General features: G+C 44.6%; 1 protein-coding gene across 1 annotated transcript in view; it reads left to right on the top strand.

The window, feature by feature from the left end:
- LOC109637328 (dual specificity calcium/calmodulin-dependent 3',5'-cyclic nucleotide phosphodiesterase 1C-like) overlaps positions 1 to 16,801 on the top strand; it is a 105,114-nt gene that overhangs the window by 47,431 nt on the left and 40,882 nt on the right. Inside the window, exon 7 of the mRNA XM_069531810.1 lies at positions 169 to 289. Coding sequence (XP_069387911.1) covers positions 169 to 289 — 121 coding nt within the window. The remainder of the gene's footprint in view (positions 1 to 168; positions 290 to 16,801) is intronic.

The following is a 16,801-nucleotide window of genomic DNA, read 5'->3' as shown; positions in this document are numbered from 1 at the left end:
ATTTTGCATTATATGTTTCTCACCAGAGAAATCGTTTCATATAGTAATCTAGTTATTACTTCACAGACTGCAGATAAACGCACATGCTCATTAGTTTAAGGAGTTGGGCAGCAGTAGGTTGGGTCATTGACAGCAGCCTAGCAGTGACTGACTGGACTGTATTTGCAGGATTGACAAACCGAAGGCCTTATCTTTGCTGCTGCACACAGCTGACATCAGCCACCCAGCAAAATGCTGGGAACTCCATCACCACTGGACCACATCCCTTCTGGAGGAGTTCTTCAGACAGGTAAAACCAAACTGTGCAGATAACATTTACAATATACTGTAAAGCTGAAGTCATGCAAACTCAGAAGTTTATTTTGGGATTACTTGATAGCTGGTTTTCATGGCTGTACCCATAATCACCAATTTCACTGTGCCATATTCTCTCACATAATATATTTCTTTACACTGTTTATATTAGTTAAATTTCATTCATATTTTTCTATATTTATATGTATTTCTAATTATTACTGCTGATGTCTTTTTGCTGCTGTAATATTGTAAATTTCCCCATTATAGGACTAATAAAGGACTTTTTATCTTATCTTATCTTAATGCTTATGAGTTTGTAGTACTGTTCTATTAACAAGTATTGGGTTTTAATTTTTACAAGGATCAATGTTTCTGAGTGAATATCCATGTTCACAAATTATAACTTTTGAGTGTCTGACATCAAAACACTCAGGTGCAGTCTTCAGGTTTTCAGGAATCTGAATCAGAATTGCTTTTATTGCCAAGTATGTGAACACACACGAACATAGAGATGAACAAGGACAAAAGACAATAACAAGAGCTATGTACATATACAAAAAAGCTAAATAGTTGGTGCAAATGGTGCATAGTGCAAGGATGAAATAATAAATATACATATACAGTGTGTACAGTATACTGGTATGTACAGATATATTACAGGTGATGTTTCTGATATTTGAGTCCGGTTTTAGCTGTTTGACACAAAGACAGCCTGAGGGAAAAAGCTGTTCTTATAACGGGATGTTTTGGCGTATAGTGTTCTGTAGCATCTACCGGAGGGGAGAAGTTTAAACAGTTTGTATCCAGGGTGTGATGGGTCTGCAGAGATGTTACCTGCCCATTTCCTGACTCTGTTCAGGTACAGGTCCTGGATGGAGGGCAGGCTGGCACCAATAATTTTCTCTGCAGTCCTTATTGTCCGTTGCAGTCTGTTCTTTTCCTGTTTTGTGGCCGATCCAAACCAAACAGTGATTGAGGAGCAGAGAACAGACTGAAGGATGGCAGAGTAGAATTGGGACAGCAGCTCCTTAAGCAGGTTGAGCTTCCTGAGCTGGCGCAGGAAGTACAACCTCTGCTGGGCCTTTTTGATGATAGTGACTGTGTTGATCTCCCACTTCAGGTCCCGGGAGATTGTGGAGCCCAGAAACTTGAAGGTTTCAACAGCAGTCACAGAGTTGTTGGTGATGGTGATGGGCGGCAGAGTGGGGGGGCGTCTCCTAAATCTACTGTCATCTCCACAGTTTTGAGCGTGTTCAGCTCCAGATTGTTCTGACCACACCAGCAGACCAGCCGTTCAACCTCCCATCTGTAAGCAGACTTGTCACCGTCCTGGATGAGGCCGATGATCGTTGTGTCATCTGCTAATTTCAGGAGTTTATCAGACAGGTCTTTAGAGGTGCAGTCGTTGGTGTAAAGGGAGAAGAGCAGTGGGAAGAGCACACACCCCTGGGGGGCACCAGTGCTGATAGTCCGGGTGCTGGATGTGATGCTCCCCAACCTCACCTGCTGCTTCCTGTCAGTCAGGAAGTTTGTAATCCACTGACAGGTGGAGGAGGGCTCAGTGAGCTGGGTAAGCTTGGTGTGGAGGATGTCTGGAACAATGGTATTGAACGCCGAACTGAAGACACAAACAGGATCCTGGCGTACGTCCCTGCAGAGTCGAGATGTTGCAGGATGTAATGCAGTCCTATGTTGAAAGCATCATCCGCTGACCTGTTTGCCCGGTAGGCAAACTGCAGGGGGTCCAGCAGGGGGTCTGTCATGTCCTTCAGGTGCGACAATACCAGTCTCTCAAAGGACTTCATGACTACAGACGTGAGGGCGACAGGCCTGAAGTCATTTAGTCCTGTGATGGTGGGTTTCTTGGGGACGGGGATTATTGTGGAGAGTTTGAAGCATGAGGGGACTTCGCACAGCTCCAGGGATCTGTTGAAGATCTGGGTGAAGATGGGGGCCAGCTGGTCAGCAAAGACCTTCAGACAGGAGGCTGACACACAGTCTGGGTCGGGAGCCTTCCTGATCTTCTGTCTGTGGAAAAGCCGACAAACATCCTCTTCACAGATCTTGAGTGCTGGTGGGGGGTCAGAGGGGAGAGGTGGCAGAAGGGGTGTGGATGGGTCTTTTATGACTGAGGGGGGGAGAGGTGAGAATGAGTCGAATCTGCAGTAAAACACATTCAGCTCATCAGCCAGTTGATGGTTCACTGCAGTGTTGGGGGATGGTCTCCTGTAGTTTGTGATGTTCTGCAGGCCTCTCCACACTGACGCTGGATCGTTGGCTGAAAGGCTGTTTTTGATCTTTCCAGCGTAGCTCCTCTTAGCGGCTTTCACCTTGGTTGTCAGTGTGTTTCTGGCCTGGTTGTACAGGACTCTGTCCCCACTTCTGTAGGCATCCTCCTTGGCCTGATGGAGCTGCCTGAGTTTTGCAGTGAACCAGGGTTTGTTGTTGTTGTATGTGTGGAAGGTCTTGGTGGGCACACACATGTCCTCACAAAAACTGATGTATGATGTCACGGTATCAGTCAGTTCATGCAGGTCTGAAGCTGCAGCCTCAAAAACACTCCAATCAGTGCAGTCAAAGCAGGCTTGTAATTCCACTATGGCGTCGTCAGTCCATCTCCTCACTGTCTTGACCACAGACTTAGCAGATTTCAGCTTCTGCCTGTAGGTCGGGATAAGATGAACCATGCAGTGATCAGAGAGTCCCAAGGCTGCACAGGGGACAGAGTGGTATGAGTCCTTTAAAACAGTGTAACAATGGTCCAGAGTGTTTGTGTCCCTGGTGGGACACTTAATGTGCTGTTTATATTTTGGCAGTTCATGGCTGAGCTTTGCTCTGTTAAAATCCCCCAAAACAATGAGCAGAGAGTCTGGGGTTTTTTTCTCCACGTTGTTTATCTGGTCGGCCAGGTGTTGTAACGCCTCAGTTACACAGGCCTGTGGAGGGATGTAGACTCCGACCAGAATAAACGAGGAAAACTCCTGCAGTGAATAAAACGGTTTACAGTTTATGAATAATGTCTCCAGGTGAGGACTGCATGATTTGATTAGAACCGTGACATCAGTACACCTACCTTCGTTAACCTAAAAACAGAGTCCGCCTCTCCTCATTTTCCCCGTAAGCTCTGTTACGCGGTCCGCTCGGTGCATGTGAAATGGAGTTGGATGACTCTTTCATTATGTTATGTAGAGGCAGTTTGGTGCATTGCTGTTATGCCAAGTAATTGAAGGCCTTTACCAGTAGCATTAGCCTCTCTGCTAACATTAATTGAAGTGAGCTGGCTATCACTTTCATTACATACATGTCATTTTGCTGATGCTTTTATCCAAAGCGACTTCCAGTTATTTTATTCAACATGAAACCCTTTACAGACAAAAGCAGCATATATATATTTCAGTCAGGAACACTATGTCCTGATTTACCCATTTGTTGCAAATGGGAATACAGTTATGATTGGCGTTGAAGGCTCCATTCCTTGGTTGATCCCTGGATTATCTGAGCAGCATGCTGAGATAAAACAGGGAACATCTGCAGAACCCCAAAACAATGGAACCCCCAGACCAACATCAAGCTAGAATGATGGTATCTGTGTAGCAGCAAGCTTGCTGCAGACCTGAAATTATTGTCTACGGAATCCAGGCATGCATCCTTTGAAAGGGTACACTACTATTATGTGACGAGAGAGAGTGCTGCTGCTAACCTCTGAAATGATCTCAAGAATGTAGCCTGCATTCTGCGAGAGGTCATACTTATGTTAGCTAAAACATCTGTGTAGCAGCAAGCGGGCTGCAGGCCTGAAATTGTTGTCTAAGGAATGCAGGCATGCATCCTGTGAAAGGGTATACTACTATTAAGTGATGAAGTATGTTCCGCAGCAGCATGCTGCAGACATCTAAAATTATATTTTAAGAATGTAGGCATGCGTTCTTCGAGAGGTTGTACTGGTAATGTGGAATATCCGTGTGGCAGCAAGCTAAAGAAAGATGAAAGATTTGCTGTTCAGTTATTAGCACTTATGGTCATTTTAGCTGAGATTTGAACAGAGAACATAAAAGCACGGTTGCTTCGTTTTCACAGAACTAATTTGTTTCTTTGACCTGATTTCCCTTGGAGATGCAAACAACGATAATATGATATAGTTCTATTGAGCAATACCTTACATAGGCTTCTGAAAGATTATTGAATATGCTGGGCTTGAGGGAAATGAGGGATCATCAGATGGGCCCCTCACGGCCCTTCTCCATCGCTTTAGACAGTAACTTTTTTTTTTTTTTAATTATTCATTTATTTTTAAAGCTGATTGGAGATTATTACAGGCGTGTATTACTTTTGGCAGAACGTTTGAGCCACCAAAAACCTTGGACCAAACCAGTTGTTAAATAATTACAAATCTTTGTTTGAGTGCTTCTTTAGAGCTGTGCAAAGCTCTGATACATTACACGCTTAACTTTTGATAGTGTGCACGATGGCACACAGCCTGGAGAAGCAGTCTCTACAATACTGCAGATGAAACTGAAGAGACACTGCAGCAGCAGGTGGCAAGAATGAGACTCCCAATGAGTTGTAGGAACTGCAGTTCCCAGAATTCTTTGCGGCGTGATGTCAATTAGCAGCGCGCTGCCAGCCGACACCCTGGATGCGGTGTTGATGTTTATGGAGAGTTGTCTCGGTTCCCCCCGGACGTGGAGACGGGGGTCCGTCTCGCTGAGGGAGGACTGGTTGCTGATCGGTTCGCGAGGACCGGGTCTTCACCTGCCGTTGGAGTCGAGATAGCTAAGCGGCGATGCTAGCCTGAGCAGCTAGCGCTAGCCTGAGCAACCGGTGCAGCATCCGGAATTTGCCGAGACAGCGGTGATGTGCTTCGTTTCCACTATAGCTTTGTTTGGAGCAGAGGAAGGAGTGACCGGGGAAAGCAGCCCGATCCTCTTCTTGTCAGCGTGTAGCTGGAAAAGTTCTTTGTGACTGACGTCTTTTACAGCTGTAGAGGCCGATGAGGGATCATTCGTCTGTCCAGAGATGCAGCATGGAGTAGATAAGTGGAGTTACGAGCCAAGCGACGCTTTTAGCGATCATAATCGTGCTTCGCGAGTTAGTAAGTTGCCGGCAGTGTAGCTGAGCAGGGATCACGGAGGATGAGCTAGTATTTAAAGGGACGGCTTTGGTGAGAGAATGAGCTTTGATTGGTGGGTGGCTGACTAGCACCCGTGACCTATCTGTAGCTGACGCTGACCACATGACTCCGTGTCCTGCACGAACTAACGCGCAGCTTCGTATATATATATATATATATATATATATATATATATATTTGGGGGAGGCAGTGGACTAAGTGGACCACTGATCAGACGGAGGGTCACTGGTTTAAAACTGACAAGTAGGATGGTCCAAAAAATGTACCTGGACCATAAGATGGACCGGACCTGGATCTGCTGGAGTCCAGGAGGACCGATGTACTCTCCCTATCCCACTGTCTAGGTGCCCCTGAGCAAGGTACCTTACTTCCACCTTACATCTGCTCCCCGGGCGCTTTCAGTAGCTGCCCACTGCTCCGTGTGGTCACTGCTCACACAGGATGGGTTGGTAACACTTTATAATAACTATCCGTTATAACTAGTTAATATATCATTAGTAAACTGTTAATTAATTAGTTATTAATGACTTGTTAAGTGTTTATTAACAGTTAACGATTTATAACGATGCCTTATAGATAGTTAATAGACCATTAATAAACTGTTAGTTAATGAGTTATAAAAGACTTGTTAACTGTATGTTAATGATTTATAACTATACCTTATAAACTAGTAATAGATCATGAACAAGCTATTAGTGAATTACTTACTAATGACTTACTAAGTATCAGTTAATAGTTTATATATGTTATTGGGACGTTATTCTAAAGTTGCAACTATTCCTCATTTATTAACTGTTAGTAAATGAGGAATAGTTGCAACTTTAGAATAACGTCCCAATAACATACATAAGCTAATAACTAATACTTAACTAATATATTAACTCACACTTTACAGATCAGTTGTTAATAGTTTGTTAACCATCTACTAATACCAGTGAAACTTTGTAGATCAGCAAATGGGTGGAACAAGTTCAAGGTACAGAAATTTGATGTGATTTTTAAAATATCAAATTTTTGTACCTCAACCTTGTTCCACCCATAGGCTTTCTGTGTACTGCATTTTACCAAAGACACACCACAGATGAAATGTTGAACATTGTGTTTAATGTATAGAAACACACATACTGAGCCATCACATGGCAGAACCCATGAGGTTTGGGCACTTTTTGTGCAGGACATGAAAACAAAATAAATCAAAATCAAGCCATTGGCATTATTGATATGAACATGTCTTAGCACAACTTGGACCCTCTATACTTAGTAAACCAGACCCGAGCTACAACCGAACTGCTCTAGGGCACCATCCCACAGTGACACAACACCTAAGCTTTCTTAGACAGAGGACTCAGTTTCCCCTTTTTCTTTTGATGTTCAACATCCCTCAAAAGGTTTGGATCATTAATCAACACCCCTCAAAAGGTTTGGATCATTAATCAACACTTCCAGACATTTTTTGGCAAAGTCCTGCAGTCGTTGCTGTGGTGTATGAGCAATCAGCAACTCCTTGTATTTCTTCGGGGCCACAACAGCCAGCTCACAGATCGGGGCATTGACGACGACAGTGTTTCGGTCGACACCGACCTTTCGATATGCCACACTCAGCTTTCTTCCTTTCGTTTACGCCTTAAGGACTTTCCTGTATCTCTTGATGACCTCCTCAGGATGACGTGCTGAAACAGATAGAAATTTAGTTAAGTATAACAAACATACAAGTAGTGAATCGACACAGGGAGGGTCCAAGATAATATACCCACCAGGAAGTACATTTTGGAAAATAAGAGAGAGAGAGAGAGACACACACACACACACACACACACACACAGACAGACAGACATTGCGATGTCTACATGCCTGACACACATGAGGGGAGCAACCTTATTTCTTGTTTTTTTAATGTTTTTTTGTTTTTATTTATTGTCTGTATTGCTGTTATTTGCTTTGGCAACACTGTATTTTAACGGTCATGCTAATAAAGCGCTTTAAAATAATATATATAATTATAGAGAGAGAGAGAGAGAGAGAGACACACACACAGACAGACAGACGTTGTGATGTCTACATGCCTGACACACATGAGGGGAGCAGCCTTATTGCCTTCCTCTTTACACTTACCTCTCTGCTTGCCATGTTGCCTTTTTTTCTTCCTCTTGTCCTTTTTCTTGTGACTCTGGTGGTGGTGCTTTTTTTCCTTCTTGCGTCTTTTCTTCGATTTCTTGTCTGAATCGGAAAAATCAGTTGATGAGGATGAGGAGCTGGATGAAGAGGATGAAGAGGAGTCGGATGGACTGGAGGATGAAGAGAAAGAAGATGCACCAGGAAATGAGTTGACCGAGGAAGATGTGTCAATTGTCCCACCATCATCTGTATCTACATCATAACAGAAAATACAATACCAAATGCATTATGATGATACAAGTCAACTCACATACATTCTTATCAACATTTACATTTATGAAGACTTTCAGTTTCACTGATTCATCAAATCGTGATCTCATCAGTTGGACAGATGTGTCTGCTGTCAATCCATGCTACAGATATTATCCTTAGTCAGGTCACTGATTTTTTCTGTGACTGTGTGCCGCTTCCTTTTGGCCTCACAGAGCTTAAGCTGCTTCTTCTTAATATATAAAAATGCGGTTGGAGCTACAGTTGCCTCAGTATCTGGAATGATAGGATAGAGAATTAAAAAAGCTGTAATCATAAAAGCCAGGTGAAGGTCAAATAAAATAATGAGCAGCTGGCTCTAGATATCTGCACTGGATCTCTGAATGAGTGAACATAATTGTATAGCTATCATCCATCACCAGTGAATATATGAATGGATATGTACAGACTATCATTATATACATATACGCACATATATACATAGGGCTGGGCAATATGGCCTTTTTGAAATATCTCGATATTTTGAGTATATGTCACGGTACGATATATATCTTGATATTTTGCCTAAGCCTTGAATTAAAGTGTTGATGCATACATGCACACCAGTATGATGATTCTTGTTTTGCTATTTTGCAGCCAATTCAGTTATTCTAGACTAAATTTGACCAGCTAGACGAGTCTGGTAAATTCAGAAAATTACATCACTTTACTGTAATAGCTTTCAAAACCAGGAAAAGACAACTATTATGCTAACAGTATCGATATTGCTCAGCCCTTATTTGACAGCAGTAACATTCAATCAACATTGATTAATACTTTGTATTCACCCTGTGTTGCTCTCTGAAAATAACAATTCTACTAAATGTAGGCCTACTACAAGTCTTACAACTCATAGGCTAAATCTGCTATTTTCGGCAAGCGACTAAACCATGTGCATATTTAGTTGCGCGCGCAAACACACAAAGTTAACCATTGGACACTTCACTAATCTGGTTGAATTATGTAGTACAAATCTATCAGTCCGTGTTATCCTGATCAAACATCTTTAATAAAAAGATAACACGCAGTCTTGCATACCGTCACCGTTGTTGTCCGGGTGCACAGCATGGTCCGCAGGTGTAGCTTTCTCTTTCCTGGAAGTACCCGCTGTTGACTTCTTTCTCTTTCTCTCGACAGTTCCTGGACTTATCTCGGTATTTTGCGCATCGCCGCTGGGAACACTAGTATCGGACATTTTACCAGACCGTGTATTCATTCTTTTAAATCAATGCTAATGCAAGCTGCCCATCCAATAAACACTTTGCTGAGTGAGTGAAGGATGGGTGTGTCTGTCTAGGTTGTCACCTGTTGTCACTCATCATTTGTCACCGTTGATGAGAGCCACTTCAGACACAAAAGAAAGGCAAGCAGCAAGCACTATTATCAAGATAGTAATGCACATTACCATTGAATGATAGATTATTCATTTTTGGATAAAGAAGAATAATTCCTCATATTTTATGTTTTCAACAGTATGGACAGGGACGAATGGCTGGTGGCTGGAAGAGGAAGAAGTGGGTGTTTGGGATGCTAGGTATGAACCGGAGAGGGAGAAGACATGCAAAGCCTGTTCTTCACTTAGTCGAGAGAAGAAGAAGGAGAGATCCGGTGCCACTTATAGCTCACCATGTTAAAGTGGGATCTACAATAATAAGTGATGAGTGGCGGGCTTATCACAATGCTTTACCTCAGCTAGGTTACTTCACTGTCAATCACAGTGTGTCATATGTCGATGCCCAAACAGGTGCACATACAGCACATAGAGAGGGACCTGGAGAACGGTTAAGGAAAATGTGTGGAGACTCAGGGGGAATCGTACAGAGGAGTTACTGGTTGACCATCTCAGAGTTATTGAATGGCATGAGTGGCTTGCCCGTAAGCATTGCAAAGGGCCATTAGGACGGATAATCCATGACATTGCTGTAATGTATGGACATTGAATGTCCCTCTGAAATTCTGTTTATTCAGTGTTTAGCACAAAAAGTGCCCAAACCTCATGGGATGGTATATTGTTGTATACTGCTGTTCTGCCATGTGATGGCTCAGCATGTGTGTTTCTACACATTAAACACAATGTTCAACATTTCATCTGTGGTGTCTCTTTGGTAAAATGCAGTACACAGAAAGCCTATGGGTGGAACAAGGTGGAGGTACAAAAATTTGATATTTTAAAAATCACATCAAATTTCTGTACCTTGAACTTGTTCCACCCATTTGCTGATCTACAAAGTTTCACTGGTATTAGTAGATGGTTAACAAACTATTAACAACTGATCTGTAAAGTGTGAGTTAATATATTAGTTAAGTATTAGTTATTAGCTTATGTATGTTATTGAGACGTTATTCTAAAGTTGCAACTATTCCTCATTTACTAACAGTTAATAAATGAGGAATAGTTGCAACTTTAGAATAACGTCCCAATAACATATATGAACTATTAACTGATACTTAGCAAGTCATTAGTAAGTAATTCACTAATAGCTTGTTCATGATCTATTACCAGTTTATAAGGTATAGTTATAAATCATTAACATACAGTTAACAAGTCTTTTATAACTCATTAACTAACAGTTTATTAATGGTCTCTTAACTATCTATAAGGCATCGTTATACATCCTTAACAAACCGTTAACAAACACTTAACAAGTCATTAGTAACTCATTAATTAACAGTTTACTAATGAGCTGTTAACTAGTTATAACGGATAGTTATTATAAAGTGTTACCTGGGTTGAGGGCAGACACATAATTTCCCCCCACATTGCATGTAGTTATGTGCTGTGTGTTGCATGATTTGTGGGATAAATAAAGGAATCTTAATATATATATACATTTTGTGTTTGCACTGTATGACCAGATTGTTCTACGCCTCACATCTGGACTGATTCACTGTTGCCGACCCTGCCTGTCTCCGACTTACCTGCCTCGTCTGAAACCTTGTAATCACCTCTGCCTTCCGTTCCTGACCAAGTCTTTTGCGTTTTTGTCTTTAGTATTGTCTGCCACCTCATCTGTTGTGAGCCAGTGAATAAAGACTGTTACCAACTGCCCTACATTTTTGTGCTGCATTTGGGTTCAAACCTAACCCATTTCAGTAAAATCTGGCCACAACATGGACCCAGCGCACAAAGCGTCACCACTGTCATGCCTGGAGAGTGTGCTGAACATTCTTCAGCAGCATGAGGCTCTGCTCACCTCCACCACAGCAGGGATACATCAAGCTGTCGCCACCCAGAAGCAAACAGCTGCCACCCAGAAGCAGGCCCTAGCTTTGTTAGCCGCACAACTTCAGCAGCTCACCACTGTCCTTTCACAGATGGCAGCTCCGGCCCCTCCTGCAGCGTCCTCCTCTACACCCCGCCAGCGTCCCCTGGGCCATCCTCTGAGCCACATGTGGGGGCCCCAGAGCGCAATACGGGGGATCCTGAGAACTGTAATCCTTTCCTCACAAACTGTTCAATCCTGTTTGCCCTGCAACTGCACACCTTCACTTCTGAGGAGGCCAGGATGGCTTCTACCATCAACCACCTCACTGGGAGGGCTCGGCTGTGGGTAACTGCCGAGTGGGAGCGTCGGACTCCAGCCTGCATCTCCTTCCAAGTGTTAACCATTCCTGCTTCAGCTCCCCGGCCGTAGCCAAAGAGCACAGGGGAGGTGTGTTCCCTCCGGGGCCTAAGGTGATGTTGCTCACTTCAGGGTTAACCCTCTTCACTTTCACCAGCAATTGGAAAACAACACACAGGAGCTCCGCTTGATCTTGAGACACTGCAGCCTTTATTATCTTGCAACTATAACTTTCACTGTACATTCAGGCCTGTTCCTCTGCTCCTGCTGCCTTCAACGTCTCTCATCCTTCCCGCTTGCTCTCTCTTGCTCGCTCTCTCCCACTCCATACATGCCATACGTATACACTGCCCCATCTCCTAAAGGAGCCATGTCACTCTTACAACACAAGCCTTCGCCGCAGAGCCTTCCTGTCGATGTGGTGTCTGATCGAGGACCCCAGTTCTCATCTGTGTTCTGGAGGGAATTTTCTGCACCCTTATTGGGGCCTCAGCTAGTCCGGTTCTCCAGGTTCCACCCTCAGTCCAATGGGCAAACCGAGAGGAAGAACCAGGAGATGGAGGTGGCACACAGCTGCATGGTCTCCAGTCGCCCCTCGTCCTGGTCACAGCAGCTGCTATGGGTGGAGTACACCCACAACACCCAGACCAGTTCCTCAACCGGACTTTTGCCATTCCAGTGTGCTTATTGGGTACCAGCCTCCACTGTTCCCTGCCCTAGAGAAGGATGCGTCCTGCCGCTCCGTCCAGACCTTCATAGCGCCAGTGTCTCCGCACCTGGGCCCAAGCCAGAACCACCCTCCTGGGTTCTGTGGGTCGCTACGCGAAAATCGCCAATCGTCGGCGCACCAGGGCTCCCACCCACCTACCAGGTCGGCCAAAGGTGTTGTTGTCAACCCAGGACCTTCCACTGCGGGTTGACTCTAAGAAGCTGGCACACAGGTTTATTGGTCCATTGATCCAGAAGATCATCAACTCAGCTGCGGTCCGGCTCCAGCTCCCTCGCTCCCTGAGGGTCCATCACACATTCCACATCTCTAGGGTCAAGCCTGTTCAAGAGAGTCCATTGGTTCCTGCTACTCCTTCTCCTCCGCCTCTTCGCCTCATTGATGGAGGTCCTGCCTACACGGTGCAACGTCTGATTCGTTCCTGACACGGTGGGAGGGTCATCCAGTATCTGGTACACTGTGAGGGTTATGGGCCAGAAGAGAGGTTATGGGTTCCTGTCTGTTACATCCTGGGACCCCGTCTCATTGCTGACTTCCATCGGCAACACCCAGACCAGCCCACTAAGGAGGCTGTCTCATCCAGGGTCCCTCATGATAGTGCTCCCACAGGCTCCACGCCCTGGTCCAGCTCTGAGGAATTCTAGGTGCACCTTCAGGCCCTTCCTCCCACCCTGCATGCTGGCTTTTTGGGATGTCAGGAGTCCTCCACAACCTTCCTGGTCCATCTGCTTTGGCAGGTTGAACTTCTTCAGCTGTCACAGGAAGTACATCCTCTGCTGGGCTTTTTGGGTGAGGCAGCCAATGTTCAGCTCCCACTTCAGGTCCTGGGTGATGAAGGTGCCCAGGAAGCGGAATGACTTCCCAGTGTCCACTGGAGAATCATACAGGGCGATGGGGGCAGGTGGGACTTGGCTGTTCCACAGTCATCTCCACTGTTTTGAGAGCGTTGAGCTCCAAGTTGTTGTTGCTGCACCAGGTCACCAGGTGGCCAATCTCCCACCTGTAAGCAGACTCGTCCCCATCAGAGATGAGTCCGATGAGGGTTGTGTCGTCCTTGAACTTTAGGAGCTTAATGGACTGGTGACTTGAGTGGCAGCTGTTCGTGTACAGCGAGAAGAGCTGAGGCGAAAGACCACAGCATTGGGAGTATCCGGTGCTGATGTTTTTCTCAGCTTCACACACTGTCTCCTATTAGACAGGAAGTATGTGATCCACCTGCAGAGGGAGTCAGGCATGTTCGGCAGTTAGAGCTTGTCCTATAGCCGAGCAGTGACTATGGTGTTGAATGCAGAGCTGAAGTCCACAAACAGGATCTTGGCATCAGTTCCTAGGGAGTCAGGTGCTGGAGGATGAAGTGGAATGCAATGTTTACCGCATCGTCTACGGATCTATTGGCTCTGTAGGCAAACTGTAGAGGGTCTAAAAGGGGGTTGGTGATGTCGTTGAGGTGGGACAGGACAAGGCGTTCAAAAGACTTAATCCCCATAGAAGTCAGGGCAATGGGTCTTTTGTTATTAAAGGGATAGTTCACCCAAAAATGATAATTTGCTCATTATCTTCTCACCCCTATGCCGATGGAGAGGTGGGTGCAGTTTTTGAGTACACAAAACACTTCTGGAGTTTCAGTGGTAATCAGTGTAGCAGTCGAATCCAATACAATTGAATTGTTTTTTTGGGATGGGGATGATGGTAGAGGATTTGAAGCAGGCTGGGACCTGGCATGTCTCCAGCGAGGTGTTAAAAATGTCTGTAAATATGGAGACAGCTGATCGGCAAAGTGCTTCAGGGTGGATGGGGAGACTGAGTCAGGTCCGGCTGCTTGCAGGGGTTCTGTCTCCTGAAGAGCTTGTTAATGTCCCTCTGTAGGATGGAAAGGGGTGACACTTTGGTAGAGGGGGAAGGGGGCACTGTGCTAAGCAGGTGTGGAGAGTCACAGACCCCTGCTGAGCTGGTATTGGGGATGTTCTTGGATGGAGGTTGGTTGTCGTCTGGGATGGTGCCAGGTCTGTCCCACTGTCTTTCAAAATGACAGAAGAACCTGTTTAGCTGGTTGGTCAGGCGTAGGTCATTAATGGAGTGGGGGTCTGAAAGTTTGTAGTTTGTGATCTGTCTGAGCCCTATCCAGACAGAAGCAGAGTTGTTGGATTCCTTCAACCTGTCCCTGTTTCTGCTCCTTAAAGCCTTCTCCTTCACCAACCTAAACTGTGAACCAGGGTTTGTCATTTTTGTAATTTACCCTGGTATGTTATGGATACAGCAGTCCTCACAGAAACTGATGTATGAAGTCACAACCTCTGTGTTATCAACCAGTTGGTAGCAGACCTGAAGAAAATCAGTACAGTCCAAACTCTCTTGAAGGTCCTCCACAGCCTCCCTGGTCCACTTCTTAAATGTCCTAGCAACAGGTTTTGAGAACTTTAATTTCTGCCTTTATGCAGGAATCAGGTGGACCCATGACCTGGTCAGAGAATGCCAGTGCTGCGCAGGGGATGGCGTGACAGGCTCCACTGACTGTTGTGTAACAGTGATCCAAAGTGTTCTGTCCTCTGTAGTCAGACATTTAATTAACCTTTTGTATTTGGGGAGTTTGTGGCTCAGATTTCCTTTGTTAAAATTGTAGAGAACAATAACTAAGGAGTCCAGGTAGGTCTGCTCCACACACAGTATCTGGTTGGCGAGTGTGTGCTGTGCATCTTGCATGTGTGCTTGCGGTGGAATGTAAACACCGACCAGAATGAATGAGGCAAACTCACAGGGAGAGTAGAAGGGTTCGCAGTTTATGAAAAAACTTCCCAGAACATGAGAACAGTGCTGCTGATACACCGTCATGCCGTGGCACCAGCTGCTGTTTGCAGAAACAGATTCCCCCATATTTCATTTTGCAGGAGAGTTCCATGTCCATGTTCCATGTCTGCTCGGTATTGATCCACACAGCCATGTCTCCATGAAACACAAGACGGAAAATGAAAAAAGTCTGTTTCTCTAGCCACCAGGAGCTGAAATTCATCCAATTTGTTGCCCATTGAACGCACATTGGAGATGAACGATATTTACGTCTATGGAGACGCACAAGTGCTCCAGCATGTCTCCCCCTCCTCCTATGTTTCACTGTGTTGGCATAGGTGAGTGCACCTTTGACCAGAATGTCCAATAATTCCACAAAGAAACACAAGAAAGCCTTGCCTTGATGTTCATGAGCTCTTCTCTTGTGAAAGAGCTTCAGGTATCAGAGCAGAAAACAGGGTTAACAAACAAAACGAGAACAAAGTGTGCACAAACACAGAGGTGGCCTTTCCGGCGCCATCTTGACTATAACCACTTGGTTAACCATAACCAGTCAAAAAACAGCATTCTCACATATGTGTCCCTTTGGTCCAGGGGGGAGAGGGCAGTGTGTAGGGTTCGGGAGATGGCATATTCAGTAACTTCATGATTTGACTAACCACTCAAAGCACTTCATGATGGTTGAGGTGAGTGTTACTGGGCGGCAATCGTTCAGGCAGAGGTTTGGGGTTTCTTGGGAACAGGGACAATGACCATTATATTGGACAAAATAAAATAGTTTAGACTAGGAAAATCATTTGACCTTTATAGTAAGTAGCTAGCTAGCCTGTCATATTCAGATGAGGTTTAGTTGTTTAGTTAAATGATTGCATTGCCCTGGTTTTATTGATAGGTATAATTGGGTGTCATCTGCATAGCAGTGAAAATTTACAGTGTGTCCTGAAATTGTTTCATAATGGAAGCACATATAATGTGAAAAAAATTGGGCTGAGCAAAGAAACCTGAGGAACACCCTGATTAACTTTGGTCTGCACACATGATGACGCATCATTAATTAACAAATTGGAATCGATTTGATAAAGAGGATGTAACAATTGACCTTACTTAAAATCATCTGAGTGAAAGGACACATGCTTAAATTAAAGGTAACGGTGGATCTGACACCTGTTGCGTCAATAACTGTGCCGCTGGAAACACGCAATGTTTGTAAATCAAGAAAGTATGCAGAAAATTCAATGCATTACTGTTCACAACCTTAGTTAGAGATGCCGTCTGCCTCCGGAACCCAAAGTGGGAGCTGGCTTCATAGTAGAGGAGCCTGGTAACTGAAGGCTCTACCTCACATTCTGGTCTTATGTACTCTAGGAACCACAAGTGAGCATGCATTTTGGAAGAGTGAAGTGATCTTTTTGGACAATATAGTGTTATGAGCTGTTTGATATATGAAGGGGATTGATTGTTAGGAGCAGGATATTGAATTCTATTTGGAATTTTACAGGGAGCCAATACAGAGAAGCTCAGAAAGGAGTAATATTTTTATGTTTCAGAGTTTCTTTTTGGACCCCAGTGCAGAAACAGATACACAAGGCAATGGTCTGAGTGGAAAGTTAAAACCAGGTTTTATTGTCTCTTAAATAAGGTGGCACGAGGATGTGGTGAGGTAGTGGAGACTAGAGCAATGTGTTCATCCACTAAATCCAGTCCACAGGGAAGGAAGGCAGGTGACCTGGAGAGGGGATCCTGTTGACATGAGGAAAAGAGCTGTTAGCAATGGTGGTGACAAAACACAAGGATAATAACTCTGACTTTACTGTTGGGAGCAGCCAAGAACCAATACTACCACTATGATATCGTGGATGAACTGGTGATAACTGG

Source organism: Paralichthys olivaceus, chromosome 9, assembly GCF_024713975.1.
Source record: "Paralichthys olivaceus isolate ysfri-2021 chromosome 9, ASM2471397v2, whole genome shotgun sequence".
In the NCBI taxonomy this organism is placed as follows: domain Eukaryota; kingdom Metazoa; phylum Chordata; class Actinopteri; order Pleuronectiformes; family Paralichthyidae; genus Paralichthys; species Paralichthys olivaceus.
The sequence above is the reverse complement of the archived record's forward strand: the minus strand, read 5'-3'. Positions and strand labels throughout refer to the sequence as shown.